Source organism: Muscardinus avellanarius (assembly GCF_963383645.1).
Source record: "Muscardinus avellanarius genome assembly, chromosome: 18".
NCBI lineage: Eukaryota > Metazoa > Chordata > Mammalia > Rodentia > Gliridae > Muscardinus > Muscardinus avellanarius.
Window position 1 is genome coordinate 50,900,591 of NC_137804.1, and position 22,071 is coordinate 50,922,661.

At 45.4% G+C, this 22,071-nt stretch overlaps 1 protein-coding gene across 1 annotated transcript in view; it reads right to left on the minus strand.

Annotated features, from left to right (window-relative positions):
- Positions 1-22,071, minus strand: part of MAGI1 (membrane associated guanylate kinase, WW and PDZ domain containing 1) — a gene marked incomplete at both ends in the record, with an annotated part of 524,358 nt that overhangs the window by 103,122 nt on the left and 399,165 nt on the right. Inside the window, 3 exons of the mRNA XM_080715588.1 lie at positions 3,956-3,991; positions 10,724-10,806; positions 18,696-18,897. Coding sequence (XP_080571714.1) covers positions 3,956-3,991; positions 10,724-10,806; positions 18,696-18,897 — 321 coding nt within the window. The remainder of the gene's footprint in view (positions 1-3,955; positions 3,992-10,723; positions 10,807-18,695; positions 18,898-22,071) is intronic.

The following is a 22,071-nucleotide window of genomic DNA, read 5'->3' on the forward strand; positions in this document are numbered from 1 at the left end:
CTGCAGGTGTTATTTTAAGGCTGGGGAGACTTGGTGCAGAGGACGTGATAAACTCTGCAAATCCCAAGTGCATAATGGAGCTACTGACCCGGCTCAAACAACGGAGAAATGACGGCCGTGTAATCAAAGCGCCTGTGTCCAACACCCGGCACCTCCGAGGGGCGGCTCACAGGGGAGGGAGGGGGCTGCTTCTTTGCCTCATCTGGAACCTGACAGCTGCTTTTGTTTGAAATTAGGACCTCTTTATTAAGAAAATGGGCAGACAGCTTGTCAAAAGAATCGAAGCGAATGTATCAGAAAACAGTTTACACGTGTGCGTGTGTGTGTGTGCGTGTGCACGTGCGTGCAAGCATGGGTACTATTTGTTATGCAGCAAACATACGCAGCCAGAAACCCAACGTCCTGTCTCTATCCTGCTCAGAAGAATACATCTGGACTATGCCGTTCCTTCTCTTCCTCTACCCAGCCCTCTTTTAGTTTTGGAGGTTGAACCCAGGGACCTTTAACTTTCGAGCAACCATCTCAGACCATTTAAAAGAAATTATTATGAAACAAGGTCTCTCTAAGTTGTCTACGGTCTCACTCAGCTGCTGAGGCTGGCCTTGGCCCTGAGATCCTCTTGTCTCAGCCTCCCAAGCTCTGAGATTACAGGCACACGCCACTGCACCTGGCTCACTGGGGCCATTCCTATCTGGAAGACACACGGCTTTCTTACCCCCCCCCTCCATTAAAGGGCCCCAGTGTTATCAGGAAATAGTTGGAAGCTCAATAGGAGAGAATTAGATAATCATAAATAATAAATATTAACTATATAATAAATAATAAAGCTGGTGATCACAACCCGGGGATAAGTACGCAACCCACTCTCGCTAAGTGGTCTTCCAAGCCCCTTGCTCCCGGAGCCCCTCGCTCGGCCTCTGCAGGGACACGTGTTTATAAAGGGGAAGCAGACAGGGAAGGGGGCTCCCCTGAGGTCACAGAGGCAGTAATGGCGGAGTCGGGCAATCTGATCAGACCGCAGAGACAGCGCCACAGCCGTGTTACCCCAGCTCCACCCCACAGCCACCCCACGCCATGCCAGAGAGGTCAGCCACCAGCAGAATCACTTTCAGGGTACTCAACAGCACAGGGCTGTGCCCATGATGTCACACGCACAGGAAGGAAATATGGAGACTGCCGTCTTTTTTTTTTTTTTTTTTTTTTTTGTGGCCCTGGGGATGGAGTCCAGGGGCATCCTACCTCTGAGCTCCACTCCCAGTGCTATTTTTTAATTCTTTATTTTGAAACAAGGTCTCACTGAGTTGCGAAGGGCCTCACTAAGTAGCTGAGGCTGTCTGCAAACCATGATCCTCCTGTCTCAGCCTCCCAAGTGCTGGGATGACAAGCGTGTGCCACCACACCTAAGATAAATGTACTTAATATAGATTCTTCCTTTCATTTGATTTTGTTACATGGATACAAGTAATGTTGTTTGACCAGACTTGTTTTTTGTTTTTTTGTTTTTTTTGTTTTTTTGCAGGTCTGGGTATGGAACCCAGGGGCGTTTGACCTCCGAGCTACACCCCCTGCCCTATTTTTAATTCTTTATTTCGAAACCGGGTCTCACTGAGTTGCAGAGGGCCTCACTAAGTAGCTGAGGCTGTCCGCGAACCGCGATCCTCCTGTCTCAGCCTCCTGAATGCTGGGATGACAAGCGGGCACCACCACATAATTTAGCCGTGTTGCTCAGGAGGCCCGAGTGACTCACACCAGTTCAACAAATGGCTGAGACACTTGTTTTTTGTCGGGAAAACCTTGCTCTCTGTCCTTTTCAATTGCCTTATCGAATATCACTATATTGATTTTTAAAAATTGAGACAATTAGTTCTGAACTGTTTTCTATTACATGGAACATACATCAAGCCACACTTGAGGACCACAGGTCAACTTAATCAGCATCTTTAGAAACAGATCCTTCAACAGGTATCAACCACTATTGGGATATTTACCAATTATAGCAGTGTATGTTCCAAACATTTTTTTTTTTTTTTTTTTTGGTGGTACTGGGGTTCCTGGAAGCCCTTCTACCTCCGGCCTACACTCCCAGACCTATTTTATTTTTTGGAAACAGGGTCTCTTACACCAGTGCGGCTGGCTTCGAACCTGCGCGATCCTCCTGTCTCCGTCTCCCAAGCGCGGGGATTACAAGCGTGTGCCACCACACCCGGCTGTTCCAAACATTTAAAAAAGCCAAATTATGGCTCACAGCTCTAGTCAACCAATGTTACCTGTGTCTATGTAACAAAATCAAACGAAAATAATAATCTATATTAAATGTTTATAGTGGGCGTGGTGACACACGCTTGTCATCCCATCATTTGGGAAGCTGATACAGGAGGATCGCGGTTTGCAGCCAGCCTCAGCTACTTAGTGAGGCCCTCTGCAACTCAGTGAGGCCCTGTTTCAACATAAAGAATAAAAAATTGGGCTGGGCGGCCGGGCATGGAGGCGCACGCTGGTAATCCCAGCTCTTGGGAGGCTGAGACAGGAGGATTGCGCAGGTTCGAAGCCAGCCTCAGCTACTTAGTGAGGCTCTCAGCAACTTAGTGAAACCCTGTTTCCAAATAAACTGTAAAAAAAAAAAAAAAAAAAAAAAAAAGGTCTGGGAGTGTAGCCCGGAGATAGAAAGCCTGTAGGTTCCACCATTAGGACCATCAAAAAAAATAAAATAAAATAAAATTGGGCTGGGGACATAGCTCTGAGGTAGAATGCCCATGGGCCTCCATCCCCAGTACCACACACACAAAAATACATTTATATTTTTCAGGTCTTAAGACAATTTCAAAAGCCTTAAAGCAGATGCAATCATTTAAAGATTCATACTGATGTTAGTCAATCTTCTAGTTAAAAAATAAAATGCCGGCCCATTTTTTAACCTGCCCAGCTTTCGTCAGAAATGTAGACAGAACTTGTATCTTTCTGTCTTCCCTTCCAGATGGAATGCACACAAACTTTAATATTGTTTAAAAGGAGCTGAATGGCACTCAACTTAGATTTCGATATATTTCGACAGCGGAGAAGAAAAAGCGCTTAGCATTCTATGCAAATATGAATTACTCGCAAACTACAATGGCTTGAGTAGACAATTACTTGATTTATATTAACATATTCCCTCTAAGGAAGGCACAGATAAACAGGGACTGAGATTCCCAAATCATCCACTGTAGTGCCGAGGTCAACAGCAAGGTCAACGACACAATCGGGACCAGGCCGGTGACTTCCCGGCAGCAGGGACACAGGCTTTAATAAGGACGCCTCGAGTCTCTGGAGCGAATGGATTCCAACCATCCTTCCAATAGTCTTGTGAATTTTTATTTGTTTTGCTGGATTTTTTTTTTTTTTTTTTGCACATCCATACAGATAACCATTCAAATCAAGAATAGAAGAAATGAGGCTAATCCAGTTACCTGGAGTTTCAAGGGAAAGAATCAGGCAGGGCTTGAATCTTTCCAAGGTGTACCCACCTCTGGCAGCTCCCATTCCAGCCATACTTTACTCATTCCCTTTCCTTCCTTCCTTCCTTCCTTCCCTTCTTCCTCTCTTTTCTCTCACTCTCTCTTTTTATCTTTTCTTTTTTCTTTTTGGACTAGGGATTGAACCCAAAGGCATGCCACCTTTGCGCTACAACCCCAGCCCTCTTTCCTTTTTTTTAAATTTGTAAACCACTAAAAATTGCTATGGCTGGCCTTCAACCTGCGATCCCCCTGCCTCAGCCTCCCAAGTACTAGGATTACAAATGCGTACCACCATATCCGGCGGCTCACTCACACCTTTTCTTTATAGACCTTTCAGGGGCCAGCTGGAAGGGAGATCATAACTGGAGAGGTGCAAACCCCAGAACAGACAGCTCAAGCAATTCCCCGGACACACAAGCATGCAGGGCCATCATGCAGTTGAGCAGGCGGGGGGCGTTTACCTAGTTCACTGTCCAGCTCCTCGGTGTGTACCCCTTCTTCTCCAAAGGAAGAGCAGGAATGAGACGGAAAAGAGAGAAAGAAAAATTCAGACACCAGCACCAAGACAGAAACACCCCTCAGACAACGCAGCAGCCGACACGTCGCCGTTCTCTCCTTACCTGCGTTGTGGCTTATTTCACGGGTTTGGCCACCGATCGCGTGGCCTCAAGGCAAATCACCAACCGGCGAGAGCCGAGAGTGGCACAGTAAATATAGGGCACATTTCGCCAGGTGTCAGAAGAGGACCGGACTGTTTGCAAACGGTGCCAAATGCCTTTGTGGCTTCGACGTTCCTAAGCGGGAAATCGCTGCCTATAGAGTTTCTCTGCGGCGCGCAAAGCTGTAAGACCTTTCGGAAGGGTTTGGCCCTTTGACTCCTTCAATGATGCTCTAATCAGCAAGGCAATTATCCTCAGAATTAAAGAACTACTTAACGTACAAGTATTACTGCTACTTGAAAAATGGAAGGCGAGGCTGGATACACAGAGAGACTGCAAAATGAGCTCCAGGTCTTTCCCCGGGAGCTGGGAGGATGAGTTGTGTCAGGGGAGGTGCATGGTGGAAGGTTCTGGAAAGATATCCCAAAGGAGTGGCCGGAGGCAGAGCTTCCTGATTTCTGTTGATTCGTATCAAAGCTTTCTAAGTTAGATGGTTTAGAAAAAGTAGAGTGAGCTTGTTCCCTGACCGCCTCACGTAGACAGCAAAATACTTTATGAAAACAGAGAAAACAGCTCACAAAAATGACTGCGTCCACAAAATCTCCCAGCGACAGACAGGTGGCCGGGTCCTCCATCGACGGAGGGAACAGGGACGGAGCCAGGTTCACTCAGGGACCAAGATGGCTTCCGGGATATGTTGGGTACTAAGTATTTTTGAATGAAGGACTGAAAGAATCCATTACTGATTTAAGTAACCGGCATGCCTTTATATGCCTTAAAAGACTCTTGACTTATAACCCTCCAACTGCTAACTGTGAATTTTGACTAGCTTTGCTTCTCAAAGAGGGTTACTTGATGTAATCAAAGTCATCTATACAAATGTCCATTTAAACATTATCGAATATATTTGGGAGTCTTCCATTCATTTTTAATTGCTGTTAAAATTATTATTATTATTATTATTATTATTATTATTATTAGGTATGTATATGTGTGTGTGTTACAGGAATGGAACCCAGGAGCACCTTCCCCAGACCTATTATCTTGAAACAGGGTCTCACTAAGTTGCAGAGGGCCTCACTAAGTAGCTGAGGCTGTCCTCGAACCTGTGATCTTCCTATCTCAGCCTCCCAAGTACTGAGATTACAAGCATGTGCCACCACAACCGGCTTTTATTATCACTATTATTATTGTTGTTGTTGTTTGGACTGGGGATTGAACCCAGGGCCTTCTACCTCTGAGCTATCTATACACCCAGCCTTATTTTATGTTTTATTTTGAAACAAGATCTCGCTAAATCGCTGAAAGCCTCAATAAGTTGCTGAGGCTGGCCTCCAACCTGCCATCCTCCTGTCTCGACCTCCCAAGTACTAGGATTACAGGCGTAGGCCACTGTGCCTGGATTTTTAGCGATTATTTACAGAGACCTACGATGTGCCAGACACTGTACCAGGTGACAGAGGGGTACAACAGCGAGGGGAGCCACATGTCCACAATTAAACAGGAAATAAATCGAAGACTAAGATTAACAGAAAAAATTAAAACTGCGTAAATTCTCTGAAGTAAGAAACACAATACCGACCTGCCCTTTTCTGGAGACGAGGTCACAGAAAAGGTCTATAATCTGAGGGATATGCGAAATTGAGCAAATAGTTTTGGGTGGGAGAAAAAAATGATTGTAACCGAGGCTCTGTGCGAGCAGGGCTTCTGTCTATGGCTTTCAGGGAGAATCAACGGGCCTGCAACTCTTTGCCATGGAGATGGCAATCAGTACTCTGTGCTAGGCGGAAGAGTTCTAAGAAGAGGGGCCCGCACCTCTAACTGCCAGGGGCAGGGTGGAAAGGACCAGTGGGCATGAAGAGCCCAGAACAAGGGCACAGAAGAGCTGGGCGGAGCCCCTCGGGGACTGGGAAGCAGGCGGACCAGGCGTCTGCCCAGCGGACTGCAGAGCCAAGGAAGGAGAGGGGCGGCATCCAGGTGGGAGATGAGGGCACCACATTAGGAATGGCAGAGGAGGGGAAGAAACTAAAGTGTGGAGCCCAGAAGTATCTAGAATGCCAAGCGAATTCAGATAGCTATGGTGGTTAGAAATGGGTACAAAGGAGAGGAATACGTTGGTGGGACTATTTATTTATTTATTTATTTATTTATTTATTTATTTATTTATTTTGGCAGTGCTGAAGGTTTGATCTAGGATCTCACATGTCCCCGGCAAGTGCTCAGCCCTGAGCTCCAACCCAGCCCCTTTCTACTTTTTAATCTGCAAACAGGGTATCATGAAGTTGTCCAGGCTGGCCCCAAACTCGTCATCCCTGCGCCCTCAAATTTCTGAGTTGCTGGGATTACAGGCATGCACACCACACCTGGTTCAGAGGAAGAGAGAGAGAGAGAGAGAAAGTAAGTGTGTGTGTGTGTGTGTGTGTGTGTGTGTGTGTGTGTGTGTGTAACTGAGGATGGAACCCACAGGAGTCCTACCTCTGAACTGCACCCCAAGTGCACCCTATTTTATTTTTTTTTTACTTTGAAGCAGGGTCTCGCTAATTTGCCGAGGGTCTCACTAAATTGCCGAGGCTGTGGTCGAATCTGTGATCCTCCAGTTTCAGCCTCCCGAGTACTGGGATTACAGACACGCGCCATCACGCCCGGCCGAGATAGAAAACTCTTAATGACAGATGTAGGGGCGAAAGATCATTCCTTTGGTTTTAATCATCAGGCTGGGTTTGAAGTCTCTTTGAGACAACCGGTTGGCATTATCAATGAGGGAGAATAAGAATGCTGGCTAGAAGTTCAAAGAAGAGGCTGGCGGCATCTGACAGAACCGGACACAAACCAGCCACCAAAGGAGTAATTAGGACACGGGAGATCAAAATCACACACGCATCCTCACGGTTTTGAGTGGGAAACGAAAAAATATAAAATCTTTACGATAGTTACCTCCGATGTGCCTGGACTATCACATCTCATGTGCTATGAACTTCAGAGAATAAGAAGAAATACAGGAGCAATGTCTGTGACCAAAAACCGTTTTCCCGATTTACCATAATAGAAACACTAACCAGCTACAGAGTGTGTGAACTGATACGCGTTCTGACCTAATTATACGTTTATAAGGTGTGTGTATCCAAGCACACAGACACACATATCATTTCTGCCAAAAGTACAACATGAATTCTAATGCTGAGCAGATAATCATTAGCCGACTACACCTGGGCTGGACGCATACTGGCAGTAAAAGCAGTACCACTCGCAAATGCGGGGAGTCCTAAGAACTAAAAATAATCAGGTTTGGCAGCAGAAAAGGCTCAATGAAAGCCAGGCGTGGTGACGCATGCTTGTAATCCCTGCATTCTGGAGGCTGAGACAGGAGGATCGTGGTTCACGGACAGCCTCAGCTACTTAGTGAGACTCTCTGCAACTTAGTGAGACCCTGCTTCAAAAATAATAATAATAATAATAATAATAATAATAATAAAGCTGGGGGGTGTAGCTCAGAGGTAGAATGCCCCTGGGTTCCATCCCCAGTACTGAAAAATCAAACAAAAAAGGCTCACTGACCCTTCTCAGTACTTTTATTTGAGTATCAGTTTTTCTTGGTAAAGCTCTTTTGGTCTTTTGCCTTCTATAAAACTATATTAAGAGGCACTTCTGTGCCTTCCCCACCAGAGACCAAATGCATACTGATATTCTAGATCCTACGGTAAGCCGGGTATGGTGGCGCACACCTGTAATCCCAGTACTCAGGAGGCCGAGACAGGAGGATCATGGGCTCAAGGCCGGCCTCAACAACTTAGTGAGACTCTGTTTCAAAATAAGAAGTAAAAATAGGCCTAGAGGTATGGTAGCGCTCAAAGGTAGAACAACTCTGGCTTTAATCCCCAGTACCAGTAATAATAAAGAAAAGATCCTATGATAATTGACAGTCCAAGTTCTAATCCACCTTTGAAATCATCAAAGACTGATTACATTTAGTTCCCTGAAACTACATGGTTGGATCCGTCTCGTGTTCTGATCTCTGAACATTAGTCACCTGCGCGTTACGTGTTAAACAGAAATCTAAGCCGGGCGAGGTGGGCACGCTTGTCATCCCCGCGCTCGGGAGGCGGAGACAGGAGGATGGCGCGGGTTCGAAGCCAGCCGTGCGCGCTGGCTTAGGAGACCCTGTTTCCAAATGAAAATGTAAAAATAGGTCTGGGAGTGTAGCCCGGAGGTAGAAGGGCTTCCAGGAACCCCAGTTCCACCAACATTAATAATAATAATAATAATAATAATAATAATAATAGTCGGGCGTGGTGGCGCACGCTTGTTATCCCCGCGCTTGGGAGGCAGAGACAGGAGGATCGCGCAGGTTCGAAGCCAGCTGGCTTAGGAGACCCTGTTTCCAAATGAAAATGTAAAAATAGGTCTGGGAGTGTAGCCCGGAGGTAGAAGGGCTTCCAGGAACCCCAGTACCACCAAAAAAAAAAACCAGAAATCTTTGACTAATCACGACAGTGCGTAACCCGCCGAGCATGCGAAATGAAGAGCCAGCCGTACCTTGCCTGGCCCTTTCTTGGAATGGAACAAAGCTACCAAGACAAAACCAGACGGCAGCCTGCCCAAGTCAAGTACTTCCATTGAGACCATGCTCACACATGTGACCGTGGAATCCATGTTCTTTTCATGCAATCTGCAAACCAGGTAAGTGGGTGGGTCTTGGAGTGTAACCTGCAACTGTATCTGGACTTTAAAATGTTGCCTTGAGGCCTGGCATGGTGACACACACCTATGGTCCCAGTACTTGGGAGGCTGAGACGGGAGGCTTGCAGAGCTTGGAGGCCAGCCAGCCTCAGAAACAACTTAGCCAGACTCCCCGCAACCTAGAAAGACACTGTTTCAAAATAAAAAATATATAATATAATACAATGGAGCTGGGGGTGTAGCTCTGAGATAAGATGCCTGAGTTCAATCCCCAAGATATCACACACACACACACACACACACACACACACACACACACACACAGGCTTGCATTTTCAAACAAACCTCAAACTTCTATATATAACAAGTCTGGGCTATAGAATGATGTAATAATCTTTCATTATCTTATAGAAAAATGCGCACTGACTAATTACACTACTAATTCAGACGCCAGCGATGAAAGACCAGGACCAAAGCAAAGCATTTCCCTTTCACTGAGTCCACAAGAAAAAGTGATCTGGGTAGAACTTGGGATGAACTTCGGTGTACTATTAAGAGGGACACTTTGCTCTGTTTTAATTTTTTTCTTTTTCCTTTTGGACAAGGAATTATAAACCTCAAAGATGTGAAATCAATGAGATGGAACCCAGGGGCAGTCCATCTCTGAGCCACACCCCCAGCCCTTTTATTTTTTTTTATTTTGAAAGTAGGTCTCACTAAGTTGCTGAGGCTGGCCGCGAACCTGTGATCCTCCCGTCTCAGCTTCTCAAATACCGGGGTCGTAAGTGTGCAGCACCACAGCAGGCCAGCAAAAACTCTTAGAGCCACTCCGTTTTCCCCAGGATGAACAGTGGCAGCAGAGGCCTGGGTAACAGCGAATGCGCTTTCCAGAAACGACGGGAGTTTCCTAACTTAGAGACTCCCAGTTAAGGTCTGCTCCCCTGAACCCCAAAGTGAAACTCACAGAGTCAGAAAGCATGAAGAAAACAAGTAAAGGGTCTGACGTTCCCCCCTAAGACTTTCATGGCGTAGGTCTATAGGGTGCAGTCGGTCTGACTGAACAGATCACTGCAGGTTCCTATAAGACTAGAGAAGTTCTAGATGCTTCTCCAAGTTTCTGGAAGTAGAGGCAGTGTCTACATTTGAGCTCAGATTGTTCTTACATTTTTGAAAGGAGATCCAGTGTGCACGTAAGGAATTAGTCTTCTGAATCAATCACACTGGGATTGTTCCTGCTTCTTTATTGTATATAGACCACGGTGCACTGGATGTGTGTGTGTGTGTGTGTGTGTGTGTGTGTGTGTGTGTGTGTGTGCGCGCGTGTGTGTGCAACTGTTGTGCTGGTGCACGAGCCCAGGGCCTCATGCATGCTAAGCAAGCGCTCTACCACTGAGCTACCTCCTCAGCCCTTTTTGTCTTTTCTTTTGAGACAGGGTCTCGCTACATCGCCCAGTCTGGCTTTGAACTTGGGATCCTCCTGGCTGAGCCCCCCGAGTTGCTGAGGTCACAGGCATGCAGCACCGTGCCGGGCTGAGAAGATAGATCGCCTGCAAAAAAGTCAATGTCAGAAAAACAGATCGGAGCCGGGCGTGGTAGCCCACGCTTGTCATCCCATCATTGGGGAGGCTGAGACTGGAGGATCGCGGTTCGCGGACAGCCTCAGCTACATGGTGAGGCCCTCTGCAACTCAGAGAGACCCTGTTTCAAAATAAAGAATAAAAAATAGGGCTGGGAATGTTGCTCGGAGGTAGAATGCTCCCTGGGTTCCATCCCTGGTACCCCATCAAAAAACAAAACAAAACAAAAAAAAACGTGTGGCCCCGCAGCCACTGTTTCCAATTCCCACGTGTGCACAGACCCCCTCACACACACACACCCCTCCCAGGTCCTTACCATCGTCTTCACACTCTTCTAGAGGTTTCTGCTGGTTGTTCAGGCACCGAGGGTCTAACCAAGATGTTGTTTTTGTGTTGTGACTGCAAATCCAGAAAGAAAGAAAAGAGATTTGTTTAAAAAAAAAGGGGGGTAGGCCGGGGCGTGGTGGCGCACGCTTGTAATCCCCGCGCTTGGGAGGCAGAGACAGGAGGATCGCGCAGGTTCGAAGCCAGCCCCGCGCGCTGGCTTAGGAGACCCTGTTTCCAAATAAAAATGCAAAAATAGGTCTGGGAGTATAGCCCGGAGGTAGAAGGGCTTCCAGGAACCCCAGTACCACCAAAAAAATAAATAAATAAATAAAATAAAATAAAAAAATAAAAAATAAAAAAAGGGGGGTAAACTTGTCCAATGGTAGAAGCTATGTGCCTGAATGTGTCTACAACACACTTGAACATCTGCTCTTCAAATGAAGCCAAGATACTCTCCAACAGCAAACACTAGCCGGAAGGGAGCCTGAGTCTGAATAATAAAATGGCTTGGGCCGGGGCGTTGGTGGCGCACGCTTGTAATCCCCGTGCTTGGGAGGCGGAGACAGGAGGATCACGTAGGTTCCAAGCCAACCTCGCTGGCTTAAGAGACCCTGCTTCCAAATTTAAAAAATATAAAAAATAGGTCTGGGAGTGTAGCCCGGAGGTAGAAGGGCTTCCAGAAACCCCAGTACCACCAAAAATTAAATAAATAAATAAATAAATAAATAAATAAATAAATAAATAAATAAAATAATAAAAAAAATAAATAAAATGGCTTGGGGAGTGTCGCAGAGAGGCATCTTCCTGCCCAAGACAGGCCTGCTCAATCGCTGAAAGCTCACTGTGGAATGCCAGCCTCACATTTTTTGTTTGTTTGTTTGTTTGTTTGTTTGTTTGCAGTACCAGGGATAAAACCCAGGGGCATTCTACCAGCCCTATTTTTCATTCATTATTTTGAAACAGGGTCTCACTGAGTTGCAGAGGGCCTCACTAAGTAGCTGAGGCTGTCCGTGAACCGCGATCCTCCAGGTCTCTGCCCCCCGAATGCTGGGATTCGAAGTGTGTGCCACCACGCCCGGCTTCAACGTATATATTTCAGTGAGCCTCACTGAGACTTTGGCAAAAATTGCATTCAACTTAGATGTTCATTGGGGGAACACTAATATCTTTACCAATTTTGAATCTTCTCACCCACTAATACATTATCTTTTTATTTATTCAGATTTTGATTTCTTTCATCATTACTTTGGAGATCGCAGCACACAAAGTCCTCTATATTTTCTTAGATTAATACCTGAATACTATTGTTTTAGCAACTGCAAATGACATTTAAAGTTTTGGTGCACTGATAGTATATACATACATGTCGAACACCTGTATGTTTATCTTTTATCTTGCAACCTTGCTAACCTCAACCAATTTTTTTCTGGGTAGATTAACTGTAGTTTTTTACATAATCATGTAATCTGCAAAGAGGGATACTTTATTTCTTCCTTTACAATTTTGGCTTTTATTTCCATTTCTTGCCATATGAAACTGGATAGATTTTCAGCACAATGTTGAGTAACTGTAGTGAGAGACATGAGTTTATTATTTTTTTTTGGGGGGGAGGCAGGTACTGGGGATTGAACCCAGAGGTATATTACCTGAGATATACCCCTAGACCTTTTGATTTTTTTTTACTTTGAAACAAAGTCTTAGTAAGTTGCTAATGGTCTCACTAAATTGCTGAGGTTGGCATCAGACCTGCGATCGATTCTTCTGTCTCAGGTTCCCAAGAACTGGGATTATAGGTGTGACCACATGTTTTTGGAGGGGGTAAGGATGTACCACTAGCTATTAAGCCCAGGGACACTCTACCACTGAGCTATACCCTCAAGAGTTATTATTATTATTATTATTATTATTATTATTATTATTATTAGCAGGGTCTCACTAAATTGCAGTGGCTAGTCTTGTACCCATGATCCTCTTTGCCTCAGCCTGCCAAATACTGGGATTACAGGCATGCACCACCCTGCCCAGTTTCCAAGCACTTTTTCCCCTTTCAACCACCCCCCGCCGCCGCCCATGAGAACATTAATTCTTTTCTTATGGTTCCAAAAACCCTTGAAGCTCTGTTCTTTTTCTTTCCTATTTTTTAAAAAAATTCTTCACATCAGGCAATCTCTATTTTCCGCCTTCTGTTCCTGGGCTCTCTCCTCCGTCCCTTTTGATTCCGCGGAGCAGCTGGAGACTGCGAACTTCTCTACCGAGCTTTCCATCCTGAATGCCGCACGCCTGAGTTCAAAAACTTCCACTTTGTCTATCTTCCAATGCTTTGCTCGGACTTTTTTTTCCCTCTTTTGCCCAAATGTCCTATTTTTTTCCATTTCTTTCAAGTATGTACATAATGGCTCACTGAAATATTTGATCATGGCGCCTTATTAAAATTGTGTTAATTCTAACCCCTCTGTCCTCTCAAGACTGGCATCTCCCGACTGCCCCCCACCCGGCTTTGAGATCTTCCGGGTTCTTGGTACAAGCATTGACTTTTTGAGTAATCTGAATTTTTTCAGTACCATGATACAGGATGCTGGGTCTTACCTAAATCTTCTAGCTGGCCCCCAACAAAAGTGGTGCTACCTTGGACCTGGAGGCAGCTGTCCCTGGGCTTTCAGTCACCCCAGAGAAGAAGGGGCCCCCTGGCAGTCCTGCGTGGGGAAGGGAGTTGATACCCGTGACTGATCCCTGCATGGCTGAGGGACGCCCTGCTCAGGGACCACACACACGGAGCGTGGGCTCTTCACCACTAGATGGCACCGACAATCCCGTCTCGCCTCTAGGCCTCCTTGGTTGACACCTGAGTGGGATATAACACCCCAGTGGGAACTGCAGGCCAGTTCCCGTAGATGGAGGGGAAGCCCAGGCTTCCCCTGCGCTACACAAAAAATGCTGGTGTGCGGCGGTGGTAATGGCGTCTGCCTTACTGTGCCCAGGGTGACCCGCCCTGCGGGCTCCAGATCCCAGATATCAAGATGAGAGGACTCAGTCCCTCGCTTGACCTCAGCTAGCTGGGCTGGCGGAGTCCGATAGGACCACAGGTTCTTCTGTGTTGCTGGCTGGCGCATAACAGTTGCTCAATAAAAGCCTTCTATGCCATAGGACGGCCCCTCTTTCTGGTCCTTCGGCTAGAGAAAGCAGGCTTTTTATCAGGACACTTTTTCTTAGTCCATTGCAATTTCGGGGTTACTGGCTTCTTGGGCTCCAAGTCAGTGAGAAATGAAGTCCAGAGAAAACAGGATTGTTGGCCCCAGGCCCTCTCCCCTCGTTGCCCAAGCAGCTGGCTTTATTTGATTTTCTTTCCAAGTCCTCTTGTGATTTCTTATTGTTCTTTCTTTCTTTCTTTCTTTCTTTCTTTCTTTCTTTCTTTCTTTCTTTCTTTCTTTCCTTCTTTCTTTCTTTCTTTTCCTCCTTCCCTTCCTCCCTTCCCTTTTGGTATTAGGGCATTCTACCTCCAGGCTACACCCTCAGCCCTTTTTAATGTTTGAAGCAGAATCTTGCTAAGTTGCTGAGGAGGCTGGCCTCAAACCTCCCATCTTCCCGTCTCAGCTTCCCAAGTACCTGGCTTACAGGCGCGGTCCACCATTCTGGCTCACGTTTGTTTTTCATACAGTATCCAAGGTTGCTAAATCTATGCTTGATTTGTGTGTGTGTCTGTTACTGGGGATTTAACCTGGGGGCCTTCTACCTCTGAACTATACGCTCAGCCCTATTTTTTAAAAATTTGTTAACAGGGTCTCATTAAGTTGCTGAGAGCCTCACTAAATTGCTGAGGTTGGCCGAGAACCTGCAAGTCTCTTGTCTCAGCCTCCCAGGACTACTTGGGATGTGTGTCTTAGGTGTGTGCAATCTCACCTGGCTCTGTCTCTATGCTTGATAGTTTAATGTTCTTTCTGTGTTCCAATGTTTTCGATTTCTTCCAAACTGTAAAACTTTCTCTTCCCTCTTTCTCTCTCTCTCTCTCTCTCTCTCTCTCTCTCTCTCTCTCTCTCGTAAATCTAATTCTAATTTAACTTGCCCTGCAATGTAAGATACTTGAAGTTGTTTCTCAGAATGAAAGACACTTAACCCAGTTACCAGGATACATAATTTGGGCCAAACTAGAAATGTTGCCTCTGTGTGTGTGCATGTGTGTGGGTTGCTAGGAATCATAACTAGGTCCTTGTGGGTACTAGGTGAGCACGCTATCATTTACTTTATACCCCCAGCCCTAAATGGTGTAAATCTAATTGCCTAACGTTCACGAAATTTGATAGCTGCAGACCGATCCCTGGACTTGTCATAAACCACATTGCTGTCGAGTTTTTATAACCCTGAGGTGAGCAAGATACCGGATTCACATCAGCTGAACACGAAATTCAGTTCTGAAAGAGAAGCAAATCCGGTAAGCCAGGGTTAGCATTAGACAGAGAACGGCCGGGGAAGAGCTATCTGTTCGTGATCAGAGCCGATGTCACTGAGTCCTGAGGGCTGTAATCCCAGCAGTGGATAGATCCTCTGTAGTAGACTTACTGGGTGGTGGCGTAGGCCAGCAAGGTGTGTCTCGAGGTGGTCCTTGGAGCTGTGGCTGGGGATTATATACGGTTCCCCTTCCTCCCTGTGCGTTCTTGTTTCAAGCCTCCCTGATGTGGGGCGCGCAGCCCGTGGGCTTTCTTCCTCTCTCTGCCTCTCGCAGCCCTTCCCTGAAATACCAGGTTCCCGTGGACTGAATCCCAACATCTCCAAGGAAAACGGTGAGCTAATAAAATTTCCTTCCTCTAAGTCTCATGGTCATATCTTCTGGATTGAAGAGGATGCTGACCGGGAACAGACAGCAACATCTTTAGGGGCCAGCCTCCCCCTAACCATTTCACGTTCCCACCTTTTCTAAAACCTCCCGGTTCAGTCTTGAATAAAATTATCCGCACCTCTCTTCCAAGAACCGGAGTCTCGTACAGTACGTTGCGTCACGAACGTCTCTCTGACACTTTGCTTTCCTCGGCACAATCCTTCCTGACTAATGGCCGTTATTTTGAAGGCGATTTTATTTTATTTTATTTTATTGCAAAAGCTGAGCTCGGAGATGTCATTCAGCTCTTCCTTAACAATTCAGAAGGTCTTCTGTGATGACTGCAGACAGTGACGATGATGGAGACTCGTCCCGTAACAGCCGTGAGAGTTCATTATTGTTCCCCAAATGGTGTCCATTTTCTCTCTCTCTCTCTCTAATCCTCACGGCGGTCCGACGAGGTAGGAGAGATTCCGGAAATCATCTCTTCCATTTGCAGACACGGAATAATGGAGGTGTCAAGAGGCCAACTCGGGTTTTCAAGAGCTCACTACTAGTAAGTGGTAGGAACAAACAGTGGGGATTTTTTTGAGATGATGTTCATGGCTCTCCTTCTTTGGCTCAGGGCAAGGATGATCCCTCTTCCCCACATCCAGTCAGACTGAACCGGGAGATTTTAGAAAAGGTGGGAACGTGAAATGGTTAGGGGGAGGCTGGCCCCTAAAGATGTTGCTGTCTGTTCCCGGTCAGCATCCTCTTCAATCCAGAAGATATGACCATGAGACTTAGAGACTTTGCCATCAAAATGAAGAAAGAAACATGCTTGTCCCTCTCCTGGGTTGAAAAAGATCGAAGTCTTTGCCCAGACTCCTCCCCAGGTAGCTTCTTAAGGAGGCTGACACGCACGCCATTTTCTTATCTTTCATGTGTTTAGGGCAATGATATTTCCTCGTTTTCTTTTTCTAATGACAATATCTATGGTAAGTACCCTAAATCCAAAACCCAGAGAAATACAGAATGTGGTTCGGAAATATATTCCTTACTTAAACCCAACTGTGAACAGATACTTCCGGAATTTTCCCACACAGAGAATTTTACCTAAAGTACACATGTAAAACAGAATGCATATGTGTACACATGTGTATATTTTACAAAAGTGAGAGGATTTATGTTCTTCTCTAAGGACTCCTTCTGTGTCTCAAAATATACACATGTGTACACATAAGGAGTCCTTCTATAAGAATGGAACCCAGGGGCATTGTACCTCCGAGCTTACACCCCCAACCCTATTTTTTAGTCTTTTTATTATTTTTTTATTTTTTATTTTTTGGTGGTACTGGGGTTCCTAGAAGCCCTTCTACCTCCGGGCTACACTCCCAGACCTATTTTTACATTTTTATTTGGAAACAGGGTCTCCTAAGCCAGCGCACGCGGCTGGCTTCGAACCTGCGCGATCCTCCTGTCTCTGCCTCCCAAGCGCGGGGATGACAAGTGTGCGCCACCACGCCCGGCTTAGTCTTTTTATTTTTGAAACAGGGTCTTACTGAGTTGTGGAGGTGAGGCTTATTAAGCAGCTGAGGCTTTCCACGAACCACAATCCTCCGGTCTCCACCACCCGAATGCTAGGATTACAAGCGTGCACCACCAAGTCCGGTTGTTACTATTCATTTAAAAGTGGCCCTTCGATTTACATCTTTATGAGCATAATAGATTTGTCTATACTTAAAAAAATACTTTAATGCGCCATTTGCTTTTCTGTTGTGGTGGTGGTATTGGGGATTGAACTCAAGGGTATTCTACCTCTGAGCTACACACTCCAGTCTTTTCTTTTTCCCCTTTTTTTTTTTTTTTTTTGCAGGTCCAGGGATGGAACCCAAGGGCATTCGACCTCCAAGCTATACCCCCTGCCCTACTTTTTATTCTTTATTTTGAAACAGGGTCTCATGACATTGTTGAGAGTCTCACTAAGTTACTGAGGCTGGCTTCAAACCTGTAATCCTCCTGTTCCAGCTTCCCAAGGACTGGGATTACAAGCATGTACCACCACACCTGGCTTTTTTTTTTTTTAATGACACATAAAAACACAGTGTCAAATATAAGATAATAGAATTAAAGTACTGTATTTTAAAAACTGACTTCTGTTGGTTAGAAAAATCACATTATCTTTATTATCTTTGACCTCTTAGAATGGCTTTTTTTTTTTGTACTGGGGTTCCTGGAAGCCCTTCTACCTCCGGTCTACACTCCCAGACCTATTTTTTTACATTTTTTTATTTGGAAACAGGGTCTCTTAAGCCAGCGAGGCTGGCTCCGAACCAGCGCGATCCTCCTCTCTCTGCCTCCCAAGAGCGGGGATTACAAGCGTGCGCCACCACGCCCGGCAGAATGGCTTTAATTGTAGAATGTTCCCTGTTTTTTTGTAAATATCGTTTATTAAATGTTTAATTACATAAAAGTTTTATAATTTTGAACTATTTTCACATTTATATTCTTGAAGTTAAATTCACACACCCAGTGCCATGTAAAAATATTAACTTAAAATGGATCAAAGACCTCTACATAAGATGTAAAATCATAAAACTCTTGAACAGAAATACAGGGGAAAAAAAACCCTTATGACTTCAGGTTAGGTAATTTCTTAGCTACTACCATAAAAGCTCCGTTCAAAATGGAAACAAAATTGACCAATTGGACTTCATCAAAACACAGAACTTCTGTTCTTTGAAAGACATAGTTAGTACCATTAAAAAAAAAAAAGAATGAGACTTGGAAAAGTCTGTCCTCAAATCACAAATATGATAAAGGAGCTGTCTCCAGAATAAGCGAAGAAATCTCAAAACTCAGCCATAAGACAACTGCCACCCAATTAGGGAAAAACTGGCAAAGAGTTTCCTATGTTAATGGTGGATATATTATGACATTAATCATATATACCATGATTCAGTTGTCTAACCCTTTAGGGAAATTATTCACTCTGTGCGTCTTTACATCTTTAGATGCAGTAATTAGGATATTTTAGCTAACTGCCCATTTTTACATGAAGCTGACTAAATCTTATAAAAGAATACTCATCAGCGAGCAATCGGTTCTTTTAGTTTCCATGTGTGGCTTCCTAAGGAAGGGAAGAGAGAGAGAAAATGGTATACTTTACTCGATAAAGTAGACTTCTCCATTTTCGGTATAGGCCATCTCCCAGTTCTCAGGTAGAGGACCTAAATTATCCTCTGCAGAAAGAGGTAGGTACTGAGGGAATTTCTGAGAAGGGTCCGTGATGGGAGTGGCAGCCAGGCTACTGTTGACAGGGGGGACTGCTGCGTCCTGCAGAGTGTGCTCGTCCTGGTCCCCAGAATTGGCTGCTTAATCAGGTCGTGCGGAAAGAGAAAAAACAAACATAAACATATTCAGCATCCTATTCCAAGACTGGGAAGTACACTACTGTATCCATCCATCCATCCATCCATCCATCCATCCATCCATCCATCCACCTACCCATCTAGCCAGCCATCTATCCATCCATCCATCCATCCACCTATCCATCCATCCATCCACCTATCCATACATACATACATACATACATACATACCTACATCTACCTACCCATCTAGCCATACATACATACATACATACATACATACATACACCCACACACCCATCCGTCCATCTATCCATCCATCCATCCATCCATCCATCCATCCATGTACCCATCTATCATCCATCTATCCTTCCATCCACCTACCCATCCATCCATCCATCAACTTCTCCATCCTCCATCCACCTACCCATTCATCCATCACCTCATCCATCTGTCCATTCATCCATCCATTCATGCATCCATCCATCTGTCTATCCATCTATTCATCCATTGTCTCATCCATCCATCCATCCATCCATCCATGCATCCATTCATCCATCACCTCATCCATCCATCATTCCATCCATCCATCCATCATCTATCCATCTACCTACTCCTACCCACTATCCATCCATCCATCCATGTACCCATCTATCCATCCATCTATCCTTCCATCTACCTATCCATTCATCCATCCATTCACGCATCCATCTATCCACTTACCCATCCATCCATCGCCTTATCCATCCTCCATCCACCTACCCATCCATCCATCACCTCATCCATCTGTCCATTCATCCATCCATTCATGCATCCATCCATCCATCTATCCATCCATTCATCCATTGTCTCATCCATCCATCCATCCATCCATCCATCCATCCATCCATCCATTCATCCATCACCTCATCCATCCATCCATCCATCCATCCATCCATCCATCCATCTACCTACTCCTACCTATCCATCCATACATACATACATACATACATACATACATACATACATCCAATCATCTATCTCTATTTTTTAACCCAGAAGTGTTCTACCTCCTAGCTACACCACATCCCTTTTTATTTATTTTTTTATTTTAAAACAGGATCTCGCTAAGTTGCCAAGGTTGGCTCTAAAATCTGCAACAATCCTCCTGTCTCAGCGCCCCAAGTCTTGGAATTATAGGCATGCATCATCATGCCAGGCTACATCTGTATTCTTATCCAGCCCTAATTGTCAGCCACTGATTACAATTTCTTTCATATAGCCAAATGTCTTTCCATAGAAAGAATCAAAATGGCAAAAAGGCTGGTGTGCGGCTCCGTGGAACAGATCCTGAGTCTTTATCACATCCAAGGCCCTGGGTTCCATCCTCAATCCACATGCACAAAGACCAAGACAATTTCACAAAACAAAGAAGAGGAGAAAAACATGTTCAAATAATGCATTGCTCACAATGTTGGAAATACCGAAGAAGAAACCGATTAGTGACTCCCAGACTCTTCAAGGAAGAAGGCACTCAAAACCCACACCGATCTGCCCTCTCTCACTCCACCTGCAGAATTCTGGTTCCACAAAGAGTTATGCTATTTCATTTCTCAAAGATTTTTTTGCTTTCCTTTTTTTTTTTTTTTTTTGGCAGTACTGGGGATGGAATCCAAGGGCATTCTGGTATTCTACCTGCGAGCTACACCCCCAGCCCTGTTTTTTACTCTTTATTTTGAAACAGGGTATTACTGAATTGCAGCGGGCCTCACTAAGTACCTGAGGTTGTCCTTGAACCACGATCCTCCTGTCTCTGCCTCCCAAGTGCTGGGATTACAAGAGTGTGCCACCATGCCTGGTTTGTTTGCTTTTATCAGAAAACAAAAACTCAGGCTGGGCGTGGTGGCACAGGCTTGTAACCCCCGTGCTCAGGAGGCAAAGACAGGAGGATCGCGCAGGTTCGAAGCCAGCCATGCTGGCTTAAGAGACCCTGTTTCCAAATAAAAAAGTATAAAAATAGGTCTGGGAGTGTAGCCCAGAGGTAGAAGGGCTTCCAGGAACCCCAGTACCACCAAAAAAAAAAAAAAAAAAAAAAAGAAAGAAAGAAAGAAAACAAAAACTCGTGCTGAGAACACAGATACTGTGGCCTTTTTGTGTAAGTTATTTAAAACATTTCTGGTAGACACTGGCAAAGATTAAAGGCTGATTAATGAAGCTGGAAAGTACACAAAAGTTTGGGATATGGAGTTAGCCCTCTTGGTGAGTCACACTGGAGCCTCTGTTGGAAAATTAAAAATGCCATTCCCTGAAAACCAGGACAGTTACCCCAAGAACAGTGTCACATGGGGTGAACCGATGTGACGGGTCCTTAACAAAGACTTTTGGGTAGAATGGTGCGCACCTTTAACCCAAGTTACATGAGAGGGTGAGATAGGAGGTTCTCAGGTTTGAGGCCGGCCTCCACAACTTAAAAGTACATGAGCAGTCTTTCGGCTTTCTTACAGACTAGAACCGCAGGGGATGACGGCATCATAGTAGCAGCAACAGCATTATTGACATTCTGGCTGAGTTTTTAGAGCGGTGGAGGATATTAAATTTCAGTCTCCGTGGGGCTTAAAGACAATAAATCAGAGATGCAGTGATATTTTTCTCTCTCCCCAAAAAATGTCTTCTCCTGCAGACATTTCTGATCTAGAGAAAGCCGACTGAAGAATAAGCCCAGCCTGTTTTCGTGGCTGCCTCTGCTGAGGGGCTCCCCATGACAGGATGGAGTGAAGGGAATTGAAACCCCAATGGAGGGCGTTCCAAGATGGTGGCAGACGACAACCCAGCACCCAGGCGGCCCTGGGACTCGCCCCCCATTCCACGCCTGTGTGGTCCGGGTGGCCCGTTGCAATGAGGCCTGTTCTACCATTTTTGGCCTTTACAGCTGGTTCAGGACAGGCGTGTGATACAAGGCGAATCGATTAAAATCAGTTTGGGGAGTGTTGCTTCAATGGTCACGCAGGTGGGGGGCTCTTGAAGTTCAGTAGGTGGCAAGTTGGGAGCCGTGGGTGCTGGAGGCCATCCTGATGTGGGTTGGCAAGGCCAACAACAGTAGGAAAGCCGCATGGGGGAAAGGAGAGAGGGGAGGGGGAGAACACTGATTCTATGGCTTAAATCTGGAAGGTTCTCCAAGAAACCTCATGTTGGGCAC